Raw genomic sequence first — 20,453 nt, 5'->3', positions numbered from 1 at the left:
ACACATCATGGTAAGATCAACGGAGTGGACAACGGAGTGCAGTGATGTGTAGTTTCTTTTAAGAGAGCTACTTGCTAATAAGCAGGAGGGGGAAAAAGGTCTTCACTCCTGTAAATTGACAAGAGCCACCAGGGTGCAGACATATTCACCTCGGTCTCATTAAAGATGACCTTACAGGAGAACTTTCTTGAAACTTTGGCGGAGAATCTGGAAACATCACCTAACAGCCAGGAAACACAGCATTACCACAAAGATACTGCAGAGCCTGTTTATTGCATAACTAGCAGGCACAAATTTCAGAACGATCTTACAACGCTTACAGGGTTGTACAATAATTACAGGAATAGAATGTACAATAAACATGAAAGGTACAGAATAATGGGTCACATGGATAGAACACATTTAAATGAAAGGCATTTCGTTTTTCCTATGCAGCATTTTCTTTCATAAAAACAAGGGTGCCTTTCACAGGGGACAGGGAGAGAACATTCTAGGACTGGAGAGCTCACAGCCGCTGTGGATAGACACATGCTCGTCTCACTCTTGGTTCTGCAGCTTCAGTCACTCCAGAGGTGTGTGTCTGTGGTTCCAATTGTGCGAAACGCTGTATTTGCCCTTTGGGCCCGATTCCCTGTTCTTTGGCAAATAAGAACTATTTGCGTTCCGAGGCAGAGGAGGACTTCAGGGCGGAGCTGTCTCGGTCGGCAAGTGTCCGTTTCATAAAGTGCACTTCCATCCTATCAGCTTGTGGCCCAGGGGTGGGGGGCGATTTGAGAACGAAGAGTAAAAAAAGGACTTTAGAGAACGCAGGCATTAGTGCAAGGCATGGAGCACATGTGCAAAAGGTGGTGAATGGCCGTCCAGGCAAGGTGCGGTTTGCCAGCGGGACTGTGTCGCAGAAGAGGCTGAGGAAATGTGCAGGGTAGTAAAGGAGGCATCTCACTCCACCCAGAACTACTCTCTGGAGTCCTGGCACTGGGTTCCCAGAGCAAACGTCTATGGTGCTCTTGCGATTGGAAACGCTCTCTGGTCCCTGCACTTGTTGACCTTCTCTAGGGGCACAGAGACAAGATCTTTCATCACCTGCTGAGTGTTGCAGTAAAGATGCCGCTGCATTGCGCCCCTGACCCCAGACGACTCATTATTTAGAAGTCTGTCCTCCCTGGGAGGCTGAGGCACCGACTCAAGATGGCCCTTCCCAAGCCAGGTGTTTGTCAGAGAGGGGAAGAGGGACAGCGAAGTACGTGCAGCACGCAGACAATGTTGTCAGATGGTGCTGGAACTTAATTTAAGGTAGATGTCCCCTCAGCATCCGACAGGAACATGGCACTTAGGATTGTGCAGACAAGTGGATGAGTCTTTTGGAGATGTGGACCTTTCCCCAGGCTACTCAGTGCAGCGAAATCCAGCAAAAGCATCCACACCCCAGGACTTAGTAAACCAACACCATCATGGTGCTTCCTTCACAACAGCATCCGGTCAAGCTATGAAGATATTTGTGGGTCAAACAGTTCTGTGACAAGACAGGCTTATTTAGCACACACTGAGGAAACTGTGATTACTCTGACTTCTTCATGTGTATGAATGAAGCACTATGGGACAGACTGTATGGGTAAGATGAGGACTAACAGCAACTTGACACAGGGTAGGGGCGGCCAGGGGACACATAAGGCTCGGAAGTAAACCAAGCGTGGCCTCCCCACTGCAGCAGACAGGACCCCTCGGCAGAATCTATGAGCTGGCCGCCTAGAGACTACAGCTCACCCCCGCTGTGTGCTGTGAGAATGTTTCGTTGCCAACATTTATAAATAGAGAAATGGCAAAAAACTATTCATATTTCTGGTTATTCTTAAAAAAATCAAAGCTCTGTCAACCCTGGGCCCACTTTTCCATAAGGTGGCCCAAGTGGAGCTGGGGAGCTGCTGTCCCTCCTGGGTGTGCCATTGCTCCCCCACTGGTCCTGCGGCCCTGCTCTGTACCTGCCCACTCCATTCACCTCCATCAATGCTGCCTGGCCCCTCCCGTCCACAAAAACACCACAAGAATCAGGGACAGGGACATGCTTTACCATTCAGAGCAAGAAAGGTAGTCTTAGCAGTTTCAAAAACCAATGTCAGTATGTTCTAGAACCTAAACCTGTACTTTTGTAGCTTCAGGATAGCTGGCAGTCAGCCTCTAGCTGACTCTCTCTGAGGAATTTATGAAAGAGGAGGTCTAATTTTTAAGTACCAGTGAGGTAATGGAGGAGAAACAAAATCAGATTGTATAAACCTTACCTTATAAGAAGTCCTTAAAGGTGATGAGATGTGCCAAACAGGCCGTGGGAGGAAACTTTAAGTGGTTAGAGGAACTGAGTTCTGGGAGAGAGATACATTACCATGTCAGGGAGTAGGTCATTTCTCTTCCCACAGTTTATGGCAGTGGTAGCTGAATGGGGTGGCACAGAATTAGTCATGGCTTGTGGGACACGGCATGTTTGCCACATGTTTGTAATGACACATCTGGTTTCCTGTGGGAAGGCAGAGCACTGAGCCGTGTGTGATAACATGGCCGCACTCCTACCTGGACAAAGCCAAATGACAAAATGACACGGGACGTGGGGGATGAGTGCTCACATGGCACCACGGGGACCTCAGGATGACAGTAAAAGAGACGGAGGATCCAGACAGAAACATCAAATAAAAGAACATCTAACAAGATAAAACAGTTAAAAGCAATGAAGCAGTTCATTGTTTCCTTCCAAGAGAGACTGTCACACTACTTTTAGAGAGGAGCAAAGTCCTTTCTCTACATCCGTGTTTGTAGACACCCCCCTAAACTTAGAGATTCTTGCACTAGGGCTGGAAAATTCGCTTATTGCACAATGCCTGCTTGGGAATAGATAAGGTGGTTTTTTTTTTTTTTAAATCCAACTCTCCCCAGAAAATGTTTCACTAAAAATCTCATTTATAATATTAACCCTAAACAGGCAGTTTTCAAAGGGATGGAAAAGGTCTAACAAACCTGAAACAATGAAACTATGCACTTGGGAGGACTATGACCATCAACTCAACAACAGTCACTGACAGCACGACAGAACATCAGCAAGGAAACTGGCAAACAGGCACAAAATAAGGCAAGTGGGTTAAATTAATAGTTGAAAATTTGTTAGAAAACATGCAAAAATAATACTGAGTTTTTTAAAAAAAGTTCTAAACTTTCATTAAATGTTTGTTTCTGTAAAAACTGGCAGAATTCCACGTCTCAATTTGAAAGTGGACCTTAAAAAGCCAAGAAAATGCAAGGGCCGGGCACTGAGCTGTTCAGTTGTTGTTCTCTTTGGTGGTGATGGTGACCAGCTGCTTGGCGGCCTTGGCGATGTCGTAGGCGCACTGGATGACCTGCTGCGTGACCAGCTGGATGTCCGTGGGCGGGCCGGGCTCCCCAGGGAGGGTCTTCTTGCACTCGGACTGGAGTCGGTAGGCACTGGATGTCAGCAAGCGCAGGGAAGTCCTCACCGTGTCAGACTTGGGTTTCTGAACGGAAGAACACAGTCGCCTATGTGAGCTGCATGGTGGATATCCAAGCACAGGGACAAGCGTTCCTGTGAGGACAGCTCAAGCTGTTCCATGGGGCATGCAGTTTCATCGTGCCCTTTCTCAGTGGGGGTGCTCAGGACATGGCAAGCTGGGTGGCCCACTGAGAGACGCCCAAGTGCTCCGACTCAAATGTCAAAGTGTACGAAGTGCTATTTTAGGACACCCTAGTCTCAGCTGGTTTTTCAAAAACAGTAACCCGCTTGGGTGAGATATTCCAGATACAATTTTAATCTATTTCTGCTTTGCCTTTCAGCACTGGGCTCACACATTCTTGCCTTATTAAAACCAATATTCATAGGGGTGCCCAGGTAGCTCAGTTGGTTAAGCGTCTGGCTTTTGGTTTCAGCTCAGGTCATGATCTGACGGGTCCTGGGATCGAGCCCCGAGTCAGGCTCCTGACTCAGTGGGGACTGAGATTCTCTCCCTCTGCCCCTCCTTCCCGACTCTCACACATATGCATATGTGCACTCTCTCTCTCAAATAAATAAATAAATCTTTACAAAACAAAACAAAAATAGCCCACTGGTATGCATGTAGGACAAAATGATTTCCAGGTCCCTATGACTGTTTGCATATTTAAAAACTTGTGCTAAATAAAGGTTAATATAGTATCAAGGATCCTGAAGAAATTTCTTTCAGTTCATTTAAAAGGGTCTGAACCAAGTACGGAAGCAACTTACTTTGGGGAATAATGCTGCCATTTCAGTAACGGCCACGTGTATCCTCTCCGAACAGGGGATATAGCTGCAAGAACATTGAAGAGGTTATTCAAAGACAGCAGAAGCACGAAGTACTGCAGAGATGGAGAGAACTTATGGGCCAGAATGCACTCCATTTATATTCCCCCAGAGAAGGGGTTGGGGCCACTGCCAGTGGATGCCATGCCAATAGGAGCAGGGTCCCCATCCTTTCCTGAAAGTTCAATCAATCTGCTACAGTCTCCAGGTATGGAATGTAGGCAACACACAGAACTAGCCGGAGAAGCCATAGCCAGCCAGTCTGTGACTGCAGTCCCACCACTTCTGGGGGGATCATTAGATTCTCGTATGCTTCACCTTTCTCAGTTCTTGAGAGAGAGAGGATTTCCACACCAAGGTCACAGAACTTAAAAATAAAGGACTGAAAAAAGTCCTTAAAATTCAAAGTGGCGCTTACACCTCAACATCCACACTTTGGTTAAAACTGATGGACACATCTGAACTGTTGGGGAATCAAAAGCTTTACTTTGGGTAAAGAGGAAACACTGAGGTCCGCTCTTTTTTTGGATCACTCACCCACTTTCTCATGAAGCTGCCATGACTTTGCTTGTAATAACGGGCTAGGAGTACAGCCAGCACTTTCTCTGCCTGCTTAACAAGCTCTAAGAAGACAAAGTGCATGGACTCCGCCTGTCCTCATTCTTTCCTCCAGGCACTGGCATCCTAAGGGCCATGAGATGGATGAGAGCTGAGAGCTGAGGGTTCGGGAGCACTGAGAGAATGCCAGCTCTGTTCCCATTTTTCAAAAGAGGAGAAACTGAGGCCTGGAGAAGCAGAGAATGTGTCCAAGGTCCCACAGTCGGTGAGAGGAGAGCCGAGCACAAACCCAACTGTCCAGCACCTGAGCCCCGGCCCCTTACCACATGCCACAGGCCTCTCCTGCTATCAGAGACACAACACATTCACACCTTTCTTTAGAGCAGGCCACTTTTCATTCATGACTGGTGACTCTAACTTCTTAGATGAGGAGAACTGCAGGGATGGAGACTTGGGCTTCACTCGGCTTCTTATTCTTGGCACTGGGATGTGCAGCATATGGGGCTGGTTTCCCGCACCTTCAAAATATTAGGCTCCCACCCACAGTATGTGTTACGAGGTCCAGAGACAAAGACACGCTGAAGATAGACAGAGCAGCAGCTCTTAGCCAGCATGCTACCACTGGCCAGGGCTCTGGTTTCAGAACAACTGACCCACAGAACTTGGGGCGGGGGGGTGGGGAATGGGATATGAGAAAAGCTCACTAGCAGCCTGTTTGCAGCATGTTAAGAAATATGGTGTGAATATGCAGGTATGGCCTTCCACAAGCGCCGATGGGGCTGTTTTAAAATTTCCTTTCCAAGACAGGGAATGAAATCTCATTCAGCAACCAGCTTAGCACTTAAAGTCCTCAAGTAAAATTCTTTCCCCATTTTTTAAGTCATAAAGTTGGCTTCTGCTTAAACACTGTCTAATAAGCAACCTCTGTATTTCATCTTTGTGAGAAATCTAGTCTCAAAACTAAGACTGGCTACATTTTACATTTCAAGAGAGTGGTTTATATTATCTTGAAATTCTTCAAATGAGCGATCCTGACTTTTACCTTTGTGAGCAGTTAGAACCATACTCCATAGAGTAACAAAAAAGCCAAGGCAGAGGGAGTCATTTCCCTTATAAATAAAAGGGTGACAACCCATCTGGACACACAAACACTCAGGGAAAAAGGCTGTGTCTATGGCAACCACTGTTTCAGCCATAAATCTTACTTGAACTAGTATGTCCATTAATAACACGTTAACAGAGACTCATACCTGAAAGATTTTTGCTTAGAGTTTTCCTTTTGACCCAGAGATATAATTCAGTCTTCCCTCTGCTACACAGAAGACAATTTTCTTATGGAAACCTCCCCAAAACTCTCTCAGTACGAAATATTTTAGGAAGTCCTCAATGAGCCACAAAAGAAAGCACATGCAGATAAATGAGAAAGTCGTCCTCCTCCTCCTCACTCAGGGGAGTTCATGTTCACAACTTCAAGGTGTTATCCTTCCTCAAAAGAAGGGTTTTGTGTGCAATATGTAGTACTCCTGAGTTGTGTCTTTGTGCACACATATGTGCATGCATGAGAGACAGACAGAGGCAGGCAGGGAGTGGGGGTGGAGGCCCAGGGGAGGATCAGGCTGAGGCCAGGTCAGGAGCTGTGGGCAGCTTGCCGGGCTCAAGGGACCAGGGCAAAGCCTGAAGGTGTCTGTGTAGGCTGCTGGTCTACTTGGGATAAGCATAAGCAACAGATGAACAAGAGGAGAAGGCATGGGTTTAATCAGTACAAGGCAAAATTATAAAGTAGATGTCTTGTATATGTCAGTAACCAGAGATCTCAGAACATTGAATAAGTCATAAAATACTAAATCTCTAGATCAATTATGATTTAAACTAGAAGAGTGAACTAATGACTAAACTCTGCATCATTCTCTCATGCTCTTAAAAAAATCAGATCCTGAGGTTTTTGAATGGGTTTGTACATCTTAAAAACAAACAAACAAACAAACAAAAAACAAGTACCTTATTGTGGTCTCTGAGGCCAAAAATGGCTTCTGGGCAGATATTTCTGACAACTACTGAAGAGAACAATGCAATGTAAATATATTTTTTGGTTTGTTTGAAATACAGTGTGGCACTTCTGAACTGGAGTAAAATGAAAAGCGAAGCCTGTTGTCGACTGGTGGGAATGCCTTGAGTGGGGAGGCCATCTCGGTATTGGGAGTCAGTTAAAGACTGCCCTTCGGTGCGCTGTGACACATGTTTACGCAGGGAGCTCCTGAGGCATGGGGGTGTGTGAGAGGGAGGCTTGCCTGGGAAGAGGGGGATGAAGAGCCATGTAATTCTCATGGAAGGAGGCTGAGCAACAGCCTTCCGTTTTTTCTCCGAGGAACCTCCAGCAGTCCACCCAGAAGACGAACTCTCATCCTTCACTAAACACTGTCCACTCCTCTCCTGTTGAGTGGAAGAAGTGACCCTGGGGGAAGTCAGAGGTGTGGAAAAAGGGAAAGGGGAGAGAAGGGGAGTCTAGTCTGGCGGTGCTGGGATCACAGAGAAGACAAAAGATGCTGGTGCGTCTTTATGTGGAGTGAGAGAACAAGGAGGCCAAGGAGGTGGAGCACAGTGTTCCTTGAACAACTTACACTCTGCCGACTACAGAAGACAGTGAGATTGGTGAGGGCTTGTGCCTGACCTCTGCTGCTTTCATAAACTCAATGGGAGGATGTTACATGGGTTTCACGAGTGTCTCTCGACACGGCTGCCCATGTGAAACTAGGACGTCACCCCGAACAGTGAACGACTCATCACAAGTTCTCAGAATTTGTGCTCAGTGAACAAAAGGTTGAGCTCGAACAAGAACCAGTCCCTTCTTCACCATAAGAAATAACTCTGCAGGGGCCGCCCAGGGGGCTCAGTCGGTTAAGCGCCTGCCTTCGGCTCAGGTCATGATCCCCCGGTGCTCAGATCGAGCCCCTTATCCGATCCTTGCTCAGCGGGGAGCCTGCTTCTCCCTCTACCTGCCTCTCCCCCCACCCCACTCCTGCTCTCTCGCTCTGACAAATATAAACAAATAAACAAATAAATTCTTAAAAAAACAAAACAAAACAAAACAAAGCAAAACTGCAGGATGTGGTTCTGCTCAGAGTAAGATGCCTCTTACTTCAGGAGCATAGTATTATTTGGGTGTCAGTTAGATTCACTTTTATCTGTAAACCACTTTGTTTCCTAGATGTTCACACATGCTTGCACACATGCACACACATACATGCACAAAAAGGAGACCTAAGAAATCAAATTCGTGTCAGGATACCTTTTAAATCAGACAACTCTTCTCTAGCTAGAGAGACCACAGGGAGCACAGGGGTTGGAAGAATCAACCGCAAGCTCTAAGGAAGCTTCTTTCTTTCCTCTTGATATCCAGCACCAGGAATAGGACTAACCCTAACTAGGCTGCAATTCTATTTCTAGAGGCATCTGTTTCCAAAGCACTTTTCATAAGAACATGGAAAATGGAAAATACCAAGTAAAAACAAAAAAAACCCCACTGAAATTTACAAATTGTTCTTAAGCCTGTTACACAAACTGAACTTTTCAAAAAACCTTAAAAATAACAGCATGCTGAAATAAACCCAACCCATCCTTGTTGGTAATGGAGCAGCATCTCTTTCAGAGCATGTGTACTTTTCCAGGTGGGATTTCCAAACCCTCTTACCTGTCATGTTTATTTTCTTGAGCTGCTCTCAAGAGCTCCTGTATGTTTTTGGTGATCTGTTCAGTTTTCCGGATGACGTCTTCCGTGCTGGGGAGGACGGGGCTTGGGGCTGTGTGGGGTTCCGCTGTATCTGGTACTGAGCCGTCGCCTTGCCACACCATACTCCTCTGCCTTCCCTTTCTGCCTGACCTGTGACCATCAGAAAGTGCCTACATGTGACAGGTGCTTCTCAGCTGCCTCTGCTTCTAGGAGCCAGTGCATGTGCACCTGCTGAATGCATGAGCTGGCTGCTTATGTGGTTTCCTATATCCTGTCGGGCTGGAGACTCACGGTGAGGCTGCTTCCTCAACAGGCAGCCACACCTCACATGGCGGCTGCTTCATGCTACCACAGGGCTGGAAATTATGAGTCTCAGAGAAAGGGTCAAGATGGGGAAAGGGAGGAAACAAGTGGAACAGCAAGGATGTGCTGTTACAGAGCTATCCTTAAGCCAGCTCATCCCTTGGGCTACAACATAGAATGTGACCTCATGTTGACTTAAGAATACTGATTTTAAGCACAATACAGCCTCAGAGACGTGTATAATATGCTGGTAAAAGAAAACCAGGCCCCTGGGGTAATAAAAGGATAAGAGGTTGAACTATGAACTTATGCTTCCATGTTTTATGACCTCTTGGGTCTGAAAATACAGAGCAGGCACGTGGGGGATAAAGTGCGTCTCCTGAGCACGGCTGCTAGGTCTCAGGTTCAAGGGCCCACCCCAGGGCAGTTCTCCTGCAGCTGTACCCTGTGTCGTCTGGGTCCGTGTCATTGGGGGTGTTGTCATAGTCACTTTCAGGCGTGCTGTTCTGCTTCTCCAGCCTGGATGCCTGCAAGAGAGAAAGGCAACACCCATTATGTTTCAAGCATGAGACATTTGGGAGCCTTGCCTAGGAATCAATACCTATTAGGCTATGTGGCCTTCAGGCCCCAGATCTCACTTGGGACAGGAATGAACCCTTTATTGAAAATTTAGTAGAAGCTGAATAGTAGATCCAGAAATGATTTCTCTCCTTCTTGGCACCATTTTCTTCTTAGCTCAGTGGCAACTCCATAAACAGATCCCTGGTATAAACTAACGCAGACATGTGAGGCAACAAACTATATTTAGTTCTCTAAGGAGTATGGAGCTTAACTAAAATACAATGCAACACAGGGTAGCACTTACATACTCAAGACCTTTGGTGCTAGGAGCCGGCTGCAGATTATCTAGTCTAATACCAGATGAGAAAACAAAGGGCCAAAAGAGCTAAGGGACAACACCAAGGCCACAGAATCAGCAAAAAATCAGCACCAAGAACCTAGGTCCCGTCTCCTACTAACTCCAGTATTCCATGCCTGGGGCCCTGAGGATTGTCACTGCTCAGAGCCCTTAGGGCTCTCCAAGAACTGCCCTCAGAGACAGTTGGTATGAGCCACACAAGAAAACTGGTATTACTGTTGCATGTTTTTTGTGAACCAAAATGGATTAATCCAGCATGACACTTGGTTTCCAACCACTTTTATGTTTCCCAAAACATCTATCCCTTAGGATACAAATAATTGATGCAATTGTGGAGTTTTAAAAATGAGACACAGATTCAATAGAGGAATCCTAAAAATGTTTTGGGCAAACGCCAGCACAGTGAAGCATAGGTCTTCCAGGGTGACCAAATTTGGAGGGGACCATATTACATTCCCTTGAAGGGGGCTATTAGTTAGTTCTGGAGTGTTATAAAAATGATTTCCCGAGGCGCATGGGTGGCTCAGTGGGTTAGAGCCTCTGCTTTCGGCTCAGGTCATGATCCCAGGGTCCTAGGATTGAGCCCCACATCGGGCTCTCTGTTCAGCAGGGAGCCTGCTTTCCTTCCTCTCTCTCTGCCTGTCTCTCTGCCTACTTGTGATCTCTGTCAAATAAATTAAAAATAAATAAATAAAAATGATTTCCCCTCAGTATTTATTTTATCCACAATGTTTGAGAATTTCATCCTCTAGAACAGAAGTCAGTGGAATCTGATTCAATACCTAACAACTACTTTGCAAAATACAAATACGAGCTATTTCCACCTTTACACCTTGAATTTAATCCAAGTTAATTGAAACATGTGACTAAGGAATTTTATTGATGCTGCAATAAATGTGGCTAAAGATATGGCTGTAAATTAAGACCCTTGTTCAAACCTATGGAGGCTTTGTATCTTCATCCAAAAGAATGGCTAGTGTAGAGTAAGCCAGTCTAAGAGTCAATATGAAATCTAATTATCTGCTCCTTGCTGGTAATGCTGCTTGGCCCTCTGAAGGCCCGATGCAGACTGGAAAGGCTGCCAGCCCCAGGGTGAGGAAAGACTTATTCATGCCCCATTTCGCTTTACTCTCCCCATGACCTCCTTTTCCCCTCCCAGGGCAAAGGCGCCCTTCCACTGTATGCTGAGGTTTTCCCATATTTGAGTGTTCCTATTTGGTTCTCTAATATAAGATGCTTGCCAGGTTCCTAAAATTCAATGTGAGCTCATGCTCTATCTAATCAAATTCATCTGGCAAATGATTTAAAGTGTTGGCTTGGAGCCATGTGGAGAGTCTGTAAAGCTACTCTATAAAATCTACGACAACCTTCCAGATCCCTGAGTTTTCCTCTCCTATCAGTTAGCAGTTCTGTTTTACCGGGTGCCTTATTCTGACCTGGCTTTATGAATCTATCAGTCAGTTACTGGATACTAGAAGTGTAGCTGGAAGACCAAAGCTAGGCATGTACCCTGTGCAGGAATAGGGAAAGCAGGCTCTTCTAGAGGTGATCCAAAATAAACAAAAATACCCATCTTACCTTTCACAGGGAATGCTTATTTCCTTTAGTTTTAATATACACATACACATGTGTATATGTGGATGTGTGTCTGTGTGTGTACACACACACATGCACATACAAAAATGAAACATAAAAAACTTGCATTTAAATAATTATTCTAGAAAATTCATCCAGAGCTGCTCCAGTGGAAAAATCTAGAAAAGAGAATTAAACCCAGAAAATCTCACATTTTTATAATCAATCTTTCTGTTTTCCTTGGTGTAAATGTGATAATTACAAAACAAATGCATTACCCCGCAATGATTAAAGTACCAGGTTTCATTCAAACATTTTAGAAGAGTTAACAACTCATATATCCAACAAGTACTCAGGAAATGCTCCTCAAGCACAGAAAACAACATATAGCAATAACCATCTGGGAAATCAGCTACTCACAGTCTTTCATCGTTGTCAACAAAAGCAAGGTACAGGATTTCAAATTAGTCAGCATTTAATTATATAAAAACGATCGTAAACATGCAGAGCTAAGATTAAGACCTATTAGTTAAAGTGCTGCTCTCTCAAAGCTGTTAATAGAAAAGTTACCTTGTAGCTGGTGCTGGTTTAGTTTACTGAATAGATGTGCAGTTTTCTCTGAATACCATAATAGCTTAAACTCATGATGAAGCTGTCAGGAACAATCAAGATTATCAGTATAGGGGCGCCTGGGTGGATCAGTGGGTTAAGCCTCTGCCTTCAGGTCAGGTCATGATCTCGGGGTCCTGGGATCCAGCCCTGCATTGGGCTCTCTGCTCTGCAGGCAGCCTGCTTCCTAACCCACTCTCTGCCTGCCTCTCTGCCTGCTTGTGATCTCTCTCTCTGTCAAATAAATAAATAAATAAATAAATCTTAAAAAAAAATTATCAGTATAAATGATGTAACTGTTAATCTTGTATAAAACTATCTCAGCAAGCAGCTGTGTACGGATTTTCAAAACTACCAAAGATAAATTTTTTTAAAACAAATTTCACAGTGGGCAAGAGATTTACTTGACCCTTATTAATAAAATTTCAAATAAGTTGTTTCATTTCTATTTAACTGTCCCTCAGTTAACTGAAAAATTACAATAAAAACATTGCAATTTAATTTCTGAACTCTTCAGAAGACCAATACAATAAGAATTCCTTTTAATAGATTACCTCCAAGTGTTGAAAGGGCCTGAATGAGCCATATGGCACTGGTAGTGGGGAAGACAGACTCTCTGTCATTCCTACTGATGTGGAAGGAATGGAAAAAAGCCTAGTGCAAACCCCACCCTGTCTGGGAGAGTACTGCCTCACCCACAGCCACCTCCCTTCCTCTCCAGTTAACCCTTCTGTTAAAGAAAGTGTGCCATGACCTGAATGCACATCTTCAAAACCTGTACACTCTCCCACTGTTTTTCAGCTTGACATCATGCACTCTTTGTGTAGGAAAGGATTTTTTTTTTTTTTTTTAATTAGCTCCCCATTCAGCTTGGAGCCCAGTGCAGGGCTTGAACTCATGACGCTGAGATCAAGACCTGAGATTGAGAGTTGGATGCTTAACCGACTGAGCCAGCCAGGTGCCACAGGAAAGGATTCTTTAAACTGACCATGCCTTTGGGAGCAGGAATGTCATTCAAGTCCCTAGGATACTTCGACTTACCAAAAGGTTGGGTATAGAGGAGGTGCTTAATAAATGTGATTGTCTGGCTACTCTAAAAGGGGCTTATTACCTGGATCACATACTGTTATAGGGAATGTAAATCATACATCATACATACACAAATGATGTATGATTTACAAGCTGGACTTGACCAACTCAGTAAGTGATGATCACCATACTAACAGCTGTCTACACCTCCAAAGCTGCCCCATGTTGCAATTCTGATGCAGGACACAGGGACTGCAAAACCTGTATGTCAGGTATGGCATGGACATAAAAAATGTCAACAGGCAAAGAAATAAAAAAATAATAAAGCATGATGTCTTAGTGTTTCAGTTAGCCCAAGTATACTAATGTTGATCTGATAACTGTTACTCTCGACAAATTTGACACAATTACCCTATTACAATATTTAACCAGCAGCCAGCTAATTTTCTGATTGTTTAAAGAGACATTATGTTCTGAATAAATGTTATAGGGCGAATTACAAACTTTGTTAATATTAAGTGAAATTGAGCAACACGGGGTTAGAGAAAAGGGAGACCGCCTCCTACAGACATGCATGTGCGTGTGTGTCTGCGCGTGTGCGCATGTGTATGCCCTTGAGCCACTGTGGTGAGACACCTGGGGGAAGTACTGCCTCATGCAGGACAGAAGGGCAGTTAGTGGAGGGCCAGGAGAAGCACAAAGCACGGAGGGGAACTGCCCCTCCTCCAGAGAGCAGACCGAGTGTACTTAACCCTTCGAGTGCTTTCGTCCCTCGACCAGGAAAGTGTGGAGGGGAAGGAAGGTAGAGACGAAGAGGAGGTCACAAGCGCACTCCTCCCGATCTGAAAGGGGAAAAAAAAACACACTCGGGAAAATACAAAACAAACAAAAAACCCTACCACCTACCCTGGCTTTAGTCCAGGGCTTCCCAGTAAAAGAATCCTAAAAAGTAACTCACTGTGTGAGATCAATGCTGAAATTTCTGTGACAAGCAGGCTCACTGCCATGCTAACTGATGACAGGTCCCCAGAAATGTTTACTCCTTTGGTGAGATGCCTCCCAGAAATTACTTGGAATTTACAAAGCTACTTTTCCATAAGAGAAAAGATAACATCTAGCCTAATTTGTTCATTTTGTCAGTTTTTTTTTAATGGATGGCCTTAAATGAATATTTGTTTTTTAATCAGGATATACTTGAAATAAGAAACTATATGAATGGTTCAGTTGATATAGGTTATTAATCTATTCTTCAGTACAGATACAGAACTTTAGCAATAAAATAACATTGCATTCTAAATGTTTCTAAAATAAAAAAGGATACTGTGAAAACTGACAAAGTTGCTTTTCCTAATTTTTGTTTTCAGTTATACAAAAATAAGATTAAGTTAGTTTGATGGCATTTCCATTACACCAAACATATCAAATCAATTGCCTTAGGATGCTTTAGCCGAAACAACTTAAAAAGCTGAAGAGACCCCCCACCCCGCCGCCCAACTACAATACAACACTGAAATTTTATTGCACTTAAGCCTGACAAAATTAAACTAGGGCTTAATTTACTAGACCATATCCTTTACTCTGCATTTACTCAAAACTTCTTGGAGACTCCTATAAAATTTGACTAAAGAAATAACTTTCACATTCATGAAAGATAAATACTACTCTCTGAAAAAAACAAAGTTCTAAAGGGCTGTAACATTTTGTCAAAACATGGGTTTTTAAAACAAATTAATCCAAAAGAAAAGTAACATTTGAAAACCTCAAAACACAATACTTATTCCACTGTAGAACAAGGTGGTTAGCAGCCTGTTACAGAATGCAATCTTTGGCATACAATACTTGTAAAATTGGTATAGAGGTTTTACATTTTCCTTTTATGAAATGACACAGCAACATTTTCTCCATGAAGGGGAGGAAGGGGATGCAGAAGCTAAGCAGGCAGGCTGACCACATGCCGAGAGGCTGAGGAGGCGCGGAGGCTTCCAGACCTACCCTGCACGTCCAGGCCACACACACCACCTGCCCCGCCGGGAGGGAACAGAAAAGGCACACTGAGTTCTAAGGGCTCCATTTCACAGAGGGGTACCTATCTGTCTACATCATAGAAGATGGCACTTCCTTCTGCTGGTGACCTTTACCATTTGTTTTAGGTTTCAGAAGTGGGGAAGAAAGTTTGTTACAAAAGAAGTTCCAGTACTGGCTGGCTGGGAAAGATATGGATATGAGGGAGAAAAGTGGCAGGGGCGGGAGGGGGGGGGTGTTGCAGTGCTCAACAGGAACCAGAACCTGAATCTTGCTGGAAAACTTTCAGCCAATGGCCCTGTCTGCTTGCAGGAGTATAATGAGCATCTGTTGACATGTTAATACAGCAAACACAAGGATAACTCTCCTAGCCCAATTTGGCAAAGCAGAGACACAGGGATCTGCAGGTTCAGAAGAGGGAATGCAGGAGTCAGGCTGGACAGAGAGTGAAGAGCATAAGCGCCGGTGGTGTTACTTACGTGCGCAGGGAAAGGCTGGAGTCTCGTCCTGCTCTCTTCGGGGTGGTTCACTTCTCCCATTGGGAGATATGGTTTCTGACCTGATCCCGTCTCGTACATGGACATGGGCCTACTGCCCCGGGCAGACGGACGTCGCTTTAAGGAAGAGTGGTTCGAAGTGTCTGTGTACTCAGAACCAGTTTGCACCTGATAAATATTGGTTGTGGCCTGTTTCCTGAGGTTCAAATTTTCACTCTGGAGTGTTTGAAGCTGAAAGAAATGTTTGGCAGTGGGACGGTGTTTTTCTATAGCAAGCAGAAAAAGCAAACACCAAGTAAACGCATACAACTACCAGCTTTAAACAGTAAGAACAGTAACAGCTAGCTGGGTTGAAAGTTACAGGCAACTACAAACAAGAGCTTGCTCTCCTAGAATGAGTGACACAAATCAACTCACTTTATCACTCAAGCAAATTAAACAGGCTTGATTTCTCATTGCAGAAAAGTTATAGTTTGGACTTTTTAAAAACAAAATGTCTAACCACTTAAAAACTGGTCATGGTGGGCCTAGGAAATGTTTGCAGGCAAGCCAGACTCTGGATTCTTCTAAGGCTGTTTCAAGCAAGAGCTTGAGATCATGAAGATTTAGGTAAGCTGCTTTTCAAATGAGCCCTGAGCAATTTGCAAATGCCAAAAATGCCAGCAGACACCATGGAAGCAGCACAAAGATAACCGGAGTTGCTTTGCAAAGCAAGAAAGACAGTGAAGTTCAGCTTACAAAAAATCAGATGGGCTACTGCTTCCCAAAAAGCCAACAAGAAAAATTATAATCAACAAATTTTTATTACAGAATACTCTTGATATTCCAAACAATTTAGAACTTCTTTAAAAAGAGAGGGAACCGAATCATGGTACGTTTGCTATATTAACATATCATGAAGAAAAATGGAGGCCTATCAAACTACGTTAACATCTTCGTCTGAATGCTCCACGTAGCACGCTTGCTTCCCTCTGGTGATTGATCAGCTTTCAGCCAGGGCTGGAATATTTGGCCTCTCTCCTTTGGCTTTGTCACCCAAAAATGCGACCTTGGCGGTGTCAGCTTTTTAATTACTCTAATCTGCCTGGCACCACCCTTAGAGGCTGTCACTTGGAGACCCTGACTGCTCCTTCCATTCCTCACATGCAGGCTGCTTCATGATGTTTGATGAGTTAGAGGTAAGGGATCAGCAAGGAATCGTGTTACTCCTTAGCGTCTGGTATTTGAAACACAATTAACTGAGTCCCGTCTGCACAGTGTCCTTCCCCTCTGGTGCTCCTTCATCTTCCAAGACATTTTATAAGCTGGGTGTGGTGTAAGTTCAGCTGTCTACTCTTTGACAGAGACTGTAAACTCTGACCAAATTCCCCACCGGGGCCAAGGCTTAAGTCCGCAAGCAAATGTATTTGCACCAGAAGATCATTACTTTTTCAATAGTAAACCCATTCAGTGTTAGGAGTTACTTTCAATTTTTATTTAGAAAGCACCGATCTGTGAATTATACACCAATAGTGGCTGCTCCTCTTCATTAATTAGCATCTTTTCCAAGCAACTGTTAAATATGAAAGATCAGATACAAATCATGCTACTTTGTCAGCTATATAGATACAAAAACTTTTACCTAACTTTGAAATAAAACCAACAGATCTTTGCAAAATAAGCAAATTCTACATACTTTACAGTAATAGCGCCAAATTTTGGGGACAGTCTGATTTATACTGCCTCTGCCACAGAAATACCCTAACTTCTGTTTTTTCCAAGGATGATCCACTAAGGAATGATAGAGTGCTTCTACACCACAAAGGCTTACACGGTATAACTTCTATGTGCGACTCATTTCCTAATGAAAGAACAGCTGCAAAGTGACAAGCAGCCACTGAAAATTCCTACATTCCAGGATAGAGACAAGCAGAAGGTGCCTGTAAAACTATTTATTAGTGAGCCCATGTCACTAAATGGACACAATCCAGAAAGTGAAGAGCAGAACTGCACACGCCCCTCCATGAATGACCAGTGTGTCTGGTCATGTGCCTGTCTATGTAAAAACCTTCTCTTAAGAGTTTTTTAGGTAATGCTTTGTCATCCAAAAATGAATGCCTTGAAATCTGAAACTTCAACTTAACACTTGTCATGCCTCTAAAATATCCAGGGTGGATTTTACTTGAATGTGTTTGAGAGCACAAGTTCCTTGTCTTGATTTTAAAAAATTTTAGTCCTCAGTATTTAGAGAGATGTCCTAGAATAAACTTGATAGATGCTATCTTAGTAAGAATCAGACTATACATGTTTGTTTGGAAGGAGTGTAACAGGAAACGAGAGCATTTCTAAGAATTGAGGAGATAATCCATGAGCAATGGCAAATAATTTCACTTTGCATTTCTTAATGCAATTTTTCTTAAAGCAAATGTGGCATTTGCTTTCAGAGATATGAGGTTATCTCTGGCAATTTCTACAAATACTAAAGGAGCATTATAAAAAAAAAAGAAAAAAAGTGATGGTTAGCAGACTGATTTACACTGGCAAAGTCAGCATGTTTCAGAAAAAGTCACCTCAACAAAAATTATTAGTTCAATTAATGGGACAAACTGTAATTCATTAAACAAAAGATATTTCAGAAAAGATAGAAGTTCAAGCCCTGTATGATACAGCAGAAGGGCTCTTGGTCTACCCTGTTCACAGTTGCACACCAGCCCTTGATAGGGCCAGGCTGGCCCAGAACGAAGGGTGAATTAAATCTGGTTGATCTACAGACAGTATTACAGGTTTGGGGCCATTTATCTAAAAAAAAAAAAAAAAGATCTAGAACTCCACACCAAAAGAATCCTAGACCAAGCCCCAAGCGAGAGTGTACTGCAGTGTCCTTCCCTGGACAGACCTCCTTCTTCTAATTCCTCGGGCTTCCTTTAGGGGACGTGACTGGGAAGGCCCAGCCACACAGGGAGTGCACCTTGTCCTCTGTTCCTGATAATGATTCTGAAACATTACTCTTCAAATGGCAGAATTAAGACACAGATACATACTTTGTTACTTTGTTTTGTTTCTATTTAAGGGGAAGTGCACAAAATCTGACAGGGACAGCCTTCTCATGAAGAGTTGCACACATAATCCCCCTTTAAGCATATTCCTTGCTACTAGTAGCCAGGCTCCTTTTAGGGGCAAATACATTCATGTATTTCTGTCTCTCCCAAAAGGCAGTGAACGAGAACATGCCAGGCAAGTGGGATTGTCTCTTACTAGTGTACAGCTCTCGCCAGTGCAAACGAAAATGTTTTCTTATATTTATGGAGTCCCTACCCCACGGCAGGCCCTGCTCTAGGCTCTGAGGATACCCTAAATTAGTAAGTACTGGGGATGTGGGGACAAAGCTGCCAGAGCTGGGTGGGTAACAACAGAATATGAGTGAGCAGGGATGGCACCCTCTGCATGGAACGCTGAGAAGGGCTTCTGCCTGCTCTGTCTTCATGGTGTGGTTCTTTAGAATGAGCAATAGGATGGCGTGCATCCATGAGGGGCATCCACACTCCCGGGAAGCACGGAGCAGTGCAAGGGTGGCTGCAACTAGGTTCAAGTGCCTGGGAAACTCACTCTGGACTTATTTCTAATCAAAACCACTTCATTTGAAATATCCAAATACATACTGGTTCCAAAAAGCTTGGTCCAAAGGTTTTTGGGTCTGTTACAATAACTGCTTTTCTTCCCTCTGCCCACCAGCATTGTGCCTGGGATTCTTCCTTATGCTACAGGGTTAAAGAGTCAATCATCCTGGCATTTATTAACATGTTACCTTTTTCTGCATAATTCTCAGCTCGTCACTCAAGTTGTTATTCACCTTCATTAGCTGTAGTATCTTGGCTTCAGAAGCCACTAGAGCGTTTTTGACCTCCATAAATTCCTGCACAGTGACTGGTCCATCTGATAAATCTGAATCTAGGCTCTAAAAATAAATTGGGGAAAATGTTCACAATCTGAGATGACGATAACATGCAAGACTCATAGCTAAAGAATTTTAAATTCTGACCATGCCAGCTGGACTGCAAAGTTAATCAAAGCAAATCAAGGCTTCTGGGAGGAACACAAAAATAAAACATAAAGGTAGGGTTACTATAATATCTGAAAAATATCAGAGTCAGTATTTTCTAACAGAACAGGGAGTGTGGCCACAAATCTAGTCTGACGAGGACTCCCGGAGCACCTGTCTTGTATTGCCTGTCTGTCTTCTCTTGCTCATTCCTTTTTCCTTTTTTCAATACATTCTTTCAGTAATTCCTTCATTCCAACCTATTTGTATTGAGCATCAGGCAGTATTCTAGGGACTTGGGATATATAAAAAAAAGAAAATAGACAAAGATTACTGCTTCCATGGTGTTTATACCCCAGCAGAGTGGGAGAGAGACAAAATAAAAATAAGTGACTATCTAGTATGACAGCAGATGACAAGTGCTGTGGAAAACAGAGAAAATGGAGCAAGGTGAGGGGCTGGGGAGACAATTAGGGGTGAAGGTGGGTGCCTTTTAATGAGACAGGTGGGATAAGCCTTTGGGTAGGTGAGATATGAGTAACAGCTGGAAGGACATCAGTCCAGTGGCTGTCTGGAGGAATGTTCTAGCCAGCAGCAGAGCTTAGCCAGAGGGAGCAGGTGTGCAAGGCAGAGAGGATGCCAGCTGGTAGGATCCCATCATGACTTTGGCTTTTGGTCTGAATCTGGTGCTTCTGGGGACGCTGGGCAGGGGCGTATCAGATGGGACAAGTGACTCTTGCTGTCCCCTCTGCATTCCCTGTATCTGCCGATGGCACTACCCTTCTTGCAGTTGTGTGAGCTGGACAGCTCTGGACACATCTTCTGTAGGTCTACGTCCCCACTTCAAACATCTGAACTTATTGCTGAGACCTGTTTATCTG

The 20,453-nt window shown here is 43.9% G+C and overlaps 1 protein-coding gene across 16 annotated transcripts in view; it reads right to left on the bottom strand.

Moving 5' to 3' along the window:
* Window positions 1-254: 254 nt before the first annotated feature.
* The window catches only part of GIT2 (GIT ArfGAP 2), a 51,656-nt gene continuing 31,457 nt past the window's right edge, over window positions 255-20,453 (bottom strand). For 4 of the 16 annotated variants that reach the window (XM_032311168.1, XM_032311159.1, XM_032311160.1 and 1 more), the window contains 7 exons: window positions 19,339-19,488; window positions 15,537-15,785; window positions 13,788-13,877; window positions 9,348-9,430; window positions 8,562-8,750; window positions 4,259-4,322; window positions 255-3,515 (listed from right to left, as the gene is read on the bottom strand). In XM_032311168.1, the coding sequence (XP_032167059.1) occupies window positions 3,303-3,515; window positions 4,259-4,322; window positions 8,562-8,750; window positions 9,348-9,430; window positions 13,788-13,877; window positions 15,537-15,785; window positions 19,339-19,488 (1,038 nt within the window). In that variant the 3' untranslated portion in view covers window positions 255-3,302. The other 12 variants (XM_032311163.1, XM_032311165.1, XM_032311166.1 and 9 more) reach the window with 8 other exon arrangements.

This window comes from Mustela erminea, chromosome 13, assembly GCF_009829155.1.
Source record: "Mustela erminea isolate mMusErm1 chromosome 13, mMusErm1.Pri, whole genome shotgun sequence".
Classification (NCBI taxonomy): Eukaryota; Metazoa; Chordata; class Mammalia; order Carnivora; family Mustelidae; genus Mustela; species Mustela erminea.
The sequence above is the reverse complement of the archived record's forward strand: the minus strand, read 5'-3'. Positions and strand labels throughout refer to the sequence as shown.